Source organism: Daktulosphaira vitifoliae, unplaced genomic scaffold (genome assembly GCF_025091365.1).
Source record: "Daktulosphaira vitifoliae isolate Bord-2020 unplaced genomic scaffold, ASM2509136v1 Scaffold_4, whole genome shotgun sequence".
Taxonomy (NCBI): Eukaryota; Metazoa; Arthropoda; class Insecta; order Hemiptera; family Phylloxeridae; genus Daktulosphaira; species Daktulosphaira vitifoliae.
This window is the reverse complement of record NW_026099575.1, coordinates 23,382,943-23,388,942: the sequence shown is the minus strand read 5'-3', so window position 1 is coordinate 23,388,942 and position 6,000 is coordinate 23,382,943. Positions and strand designations below refer to the sequence as shown.

At 26.7% G+C, this 6,000-nt stretch overlaps 2 protein-coding genes across 2 annotated transcripts in view; one reads left to right on the top strand and one right to left on the bottom strand.

The window, feature by feature from the left end:
* The window catches only part of LOC126905000 (sentrin-specific protease 1-like), a 3,630-nt gene extending 2,094 nt beyond the window's left edge, over window positions 1-1,536 (top strand). The window contains exons 2-3 of the mRNA XM_050684404.1: window positions 331-435; window positions 701-1,536. Of these exons, the coding sequence (XP_050540361.1) occupies window positions 331-435; window positions 701-1,287 (692 nt within the window). The 3' untranslated portion in view covers window positions 1,288-1,536. The remainder of the gene's footprint in view (window positions 1-330; window positions 436-700) is intronic.
* The window catches only part of LOC126905267 (pleckstrin homology domain-containing family J member 1-like), a 73,783-nt gene that overhangs the window by 31,218 nt on the left and 36,565 nt on the right, over window positions 1-6,000 (bottom strand). The gene's annotated exons all lie outside the window — the stretch shown is intronic.

The window sequence follows — 6,000 nt, the reverse complement described above, 5'->3', positions numbered from 1 at the left end:
TAAAAAGATTTTAGGGTATACCCTAAACCATTTTTTGGACTTAAAGCAGATTTCTTAAATAAATTTATCATATAATTAAATTAATTTTTATGATCCGTTAAGAGTTTTCATAAAAAAAATTTGGAACGCAAAAAATCCGAAATAAAAAAACAATTTTTTGAGATATCTTCTAATACTACTGCTCGACCAAATTTAAAAAGAAATTCATCCGAAGAAGATGAAAAAGTCATAAAAAGTATACAACTTTTAAAATATAATTCATTTTTAAAAAATATGAAGATTTGATTTTTAAAACAAATATGTAATATTTTTAAACATAAATTATTTTAGAGCCAAAAGTTAGCTCTAATCCTTTGACCTTAAATACGCCGAATGACGTAAATTTACTTGCTCTGTCCACTACTGAAGTAATAAAAGTACCAGAGAAAGAAAAAGGTAATTAGTTATTTAATCTATTTATTTTATGTAAAATTAAATAAAAAAAGATTATTTATTAAACATAATTAATTATAATAATACGAGTTAAATTAATATAACTTCTGCAGAGGCGTGTCATTAAGGGGGTCCATTTAAACAAAAGTAATTATACGTGTTTAATTTCATATTCCAAAACCTTAAATAAACCTAAATAATAGTAAACTGTTCAACAAAGTATTTTATTAATTTTATGAAAAATGTTTAAATATGGTTACACTTGCAGAAGTAATGCAAGATCAGAACACAAAATCTCTTGATCAGTATAATGCACCTTCATTTAAATCGCCCACATCATGGTATACTTCAGACACAATTAATGAGTACATTAAAATGATAGTAAAACGGTCAGAAGGTGAAGTTTATGCAGTTGTCACTGATTTTATTGTAGCGTATCTTCGAGGAGGTTATCCAGCTGTAAGAAGATGGATAAAAAAAGATATTCACACAATAAAATTACTTTTTGTGCCCATGAATGTATATGGGAGTCATTGGATATTGACAGTGGTTAATATACCTGAAAAGACTGTGACATCATATGATAGTCTTAAGTCGTATTTGGGTCCCTATCCAATGGTATTAAAAAATTTCTTAATTGAATGGGAGATGGACAAAAAAGGAAAAGCTTCTACATGGACATTACAAATAGGCGAGACATCTCGCCAAACCAATGGACATGATTGTGGGCCATTTACTGTTGAGCTGGCAGAAAAAATGTCTCGAGGAGATACAACACCAATAAATGCAAATTTTATGCCTTTTATAAGATTAAGACACAAAAATGAAATTATTGCTGGCGAGCTATTCAATTAATATTTTTATGATGAAATTTTATTTTTGTATTTTATATCAATTTTCTTAATATTCACTATAAATTGAAATTTTTATTTGTATACCACCAAACATTTTTTTACTTTTTCTATGTTTAATTGTTGTTTTGTTATTTTATTTTAATCTTATTTTTCATTGTAACATTTTATTTAAGAAATTCAAATTTAATATAAATTTATCTTAACTGAAATAATTTAATGTTCTTGTTATGTGAATATACAAATATTATAATATACAGTTATGGATACAATTAAGTTAAAAAGTCAGCCAATTATAAATTTTTAAATTAACAAGCGTATCTACTATCTTAACAACTTAATTTTAATTTTACTAAATGACGATTCATAAAGAATTTCATAACTTTTGTTTATTTTTTAAATACTATTTTAATTATAAAAAATTATTTTCTGTATTTTTTATGAATGCAGTATATTGAATAGGGGTAACTAAACTTATTTGTTTATAATTCTCTAAACTGATAAACTATAAAATAAAGTTAAAAATGAACTACAAGTTCAGAATATTTCCGTTGTTATTATATTTTTGCTACGGGTATTTTTGTTATCTAATGACCCAATGAAATCCAAATAATTTCTAGAAATCTCTGATAAAAAGTAGATAAATAAATACGTGTCGTTGAATCCTATCAAATTATCTTCAATTTTGTTATTTATTTAAAATACCATTTATTTTATAGTAAATAAATATAGTATATTATAAAAAAAGTTAATACCAATATATTAGGCATTTTTTTTAAGTCGGGGGGTGTCCAGACATGGAGGACACCTAGTATCTTTTAGTATCCTATTATTAACTCTGTGTGAATAAAAAAAATTTTAAAGCGAAAAAAGTACAATTGAACAATAAGCTAATTATAAAGCAAAAGTTCAAACAAAAGATATATATAATAATAAAAAGGATTAAATATATCAACAAATTTTTATTATAAATATATTTAAAAGAAATCGACAAAAAGAATCTTAATAAATGTATGCTTAATAAACTAAACATAATATATAAAAATAACATTAAAAAAAAGATAGTTCTAACTAACACTATCAATTCATATATGACATCAATAACATATATTAATAATGAATAAAATAGAAAAATAAATCGTCATAAAAATTCATATTCTTCAAATTAAGGGTCACAATAAACATATGCGCAAAAATGAGTCAATGCCCATAATAAAACAACGCTTGTGGACTTTCCCAGAAAAGCGTTTTTTTCCTTGTTCTATCATAACAAAAATAATAGGATGTGTACATAACATATATCATGGGCATACAGAAAAATCGTTATTTTTCGTTAAAATTTGATGAATTTCAAACGCTTATAGCGGCCAGAGTTTTGGTCGGATCTCAGATTTTTGTCGTTTCCTCGGTATGTACAGATGGTCATGATATATTTGCGAATCGAAAAAAGAATCATTTTTATGTCGTAAATTGTTGCAAGAATTCAGGCGGCACGCCCTGGAGTCTTAAGCATGTGAAAAAAAAGCTTGTAAAATGGTGAATAATGAACGGATTGAATTGATTTTTGTTTTATATCTCTGAAATGTCATTGGGCGGGTCTGATAAAAATTTCAAACCTTAAATCGTAGAACGCTGTGCGTCAACGAGCGTTTTTCTCAAAAACGGTAAAATTTTTAATCGCGAGTGAGCGAGCGTCAAAAATTTTCCGTCCTGGGATAGTAGGCGATTTTAATGTGGAAATCTCTATTGCACCTCAAACTCACTAAATAAATTATCTTTTATCGTGCACGTAGGTTTTTTCTAATATTAAAAGTAGAAGTGAAAAATTATTCGCTTTAGTATAGACAAGTAATAATAATGGCAAAAGACGCATTATCGTCATGCTATTCATCTCGACTGTATGTTTTTGTTTGACCCAACGAATTTGTGCTGAAAAATAATTTATTTTAACTCTCCCTCGACATATATTATAAAGTTCTATATATTCTAAGTTTCAAAGATATTTTTTTGGTGCAAAAACAATCTTATTGGTAACTGATTTGTTATACTTTGATGGACACGGCCGAAAAAATCCTTCTCTAAAAATTTATAAAATAATCTCAATGACCTATATTTGTCACTCATCAGTTTTTTGATATTAACCACAAAAATTTAAAGACGGCGTATAAGTTAGAAAAAACTATATCACAAAAAAAATTATCTTTATTTTCTTTAAATAAATATGATTTTTTTGAATTTTGGAGGGACTAATTCTTATAAAAAAAAATTATGCCTGTATATGAGAGTAACAAGGATACTCTCAGAAATTTGTCTTTGGAAAATATACATAAAAACACTATTTTTTTATTTAAGAACTGATAGGCTATAGTTATTGGCTCATATTAATTAACAAGTTTTATAACAATTAGATACCTACAAAATAATTTACAAATGTAGGTATTATAAATACATAATTTTAAAATTCAAGAAGTTAGATTTTTTTATACTATTTAGTTTGATTTAAAGAAGAAATAACTTTTTCAATGACTTTATGGTTCGGTCCTAGTAATTCGTACAGATTTCCACGAAAATGGCGTTGTTTCTGATGTTTGTCAATTTTCTTCAACAAATCATGGTATGTTTTGCAGTAAGGTCTTCCGCATAGGCGATACATTTTTGTTACAGTATTTTCGTGTGTTGTTTTTGTTCAAAGATGATCGTTATTTGAATGACTTTCAGTTTTGGTCAGATCTAATCGATCTTGATTAGGAAACAGTGTCGGTCTGGAACCTTGAAGATGATCAAGGAGGCAATTGTCCTTAATGATCATTCAGACAATTTTCTCAGTGGTCCAGCGAGAAAAAAAAATCTTAAATTTAATAAGGACGTCCTGAGCCAGGCCGACACTGCAAAAAGATGATTATTTTGCCAATGTATTCATCTCGTTAGCTTAACATGTATCCTGCAAATACAAATGTATTGTTCTATAAATACAAAATGAAGTTTTTTTAAAAAATTAAATTCATTTTATATGTACTTTTTAAAATATGTAAGCATATTCCTAAAAAATAAAATCACGTTCACTTAAATTACTTTACTTAAATTGACTAGAGCGTAAGAGTATTGCAACAAAATATTTGTGAACTCTAATTTACATAATTTTTTACCTAATCAGAAAAATATTTCTCTACAACAAGAAATACAAATTAATTCATTTTCGCGGTATATTTTATGATAGAAATTTAGGAGACTAAACCCTCTGAAGTCTCTTCAGATTGTCGCCAATCAAAAGTTCGAATCCAAACTGGACTTAATTAATTTCGTTGTTCACCTTTAAACGATGAAATCATATTAAATCATATTTTTGTTTGATTTTATACAAGACTAATTAGAATGACAGTTTTAGAGAATGGGATACCGAATACTTTTATAAAACATCTGTTTAATGACGAATCCTATCCATTAGTGACAAACACGCTTTTTTTTTTTTACTAATTAATAAATGAAAAAACTACAATTAACTATTACAATAATGGGCACTAATAAGGAGAGAAAAAAAAATTTTAAGTCTGAAGTTTGGAACGCTCTTCTCCCCCCCCCAAAAAAAAAACTTTTTAAGGGCTTACATCAATTATATAACTGGGATTGTTTTAGTTTAAAGCCTCCTTCCTTACCTTAATGTACCTATCATATCGAAAGTTGGATGCAATTCGAGGGTCTTTATTGTTATAATTATTTGTTAATAAACAGTAATCAATTATAACGCTTTTTTATTATATTAATTAATATATACTAATTAGCGATAAGCAGGGGCGTCATTTGGGGAGGGTCAGGGTGTGCAACCGCACCACTTACTTTAAAAACAGTCCCAATAGTCCTGCATTAATAATGCACCAATTTTTTATACATTAATTCAAATTTAAAAAACATTGTATTATTATGGTTCAATAAACAAATATTCTGGTAACAATTAATTGAATAAACAATAAATATATCATACTGAACTATTAATATTCGGACACAAGATGTTGGTATTGATATTGATGTTCGGAACAGTTTTAGCTTCGATAACAATCTGAGAATTTTACCATGATGTGTTTATTTTTTTTTTTTTGTGTGTGTCTATCATTACTTTTTCTCAGTTCACACTGGACCGATTTTTCTCAACGATACGTCAAAAGATCACAAATCGTATTTAGTTAAGACATTACCCTCAAAAATTGAAAAATTTTCCCTAGTCCCCGTAAATAGTAAAAATCCCTCAAAAAATTACGATTTTTAAAATTGGTAAATTTCGACATTTTTCACTTTTTTCCTAAATAGTAGCATAACTTCTTAAAAAATGAACAAATAAAAATAATTATTTTTATATATAAACCTTAAGTAATTCCCTTTTATTTGATAAAATATTTTTGAAAATCTAACCCTTTACCTGTCCGCAAGAAAATATTCAAAATAGTAACTCTTTCACAAAACTAAACTTCACTTTTGAAAATGTCCCGGAAATATTGTATTCTTTAAACATATATCAAATTAAATTTATGTTACGTACTAATTGTCTTGACGACCTATCTTTTTTATGCAAATGGATACCGTAGTTAAGAAACATGCTATTTTTGTGTTCAAATTTTATTTTTGTTGTTTATTTTAAAATACCTTATAAGGGTTTATCATAGTAATAAGTCCAACAATTTTTATAAAAGTTACATTAATCTAACTAACATTAAAAATAAATCTT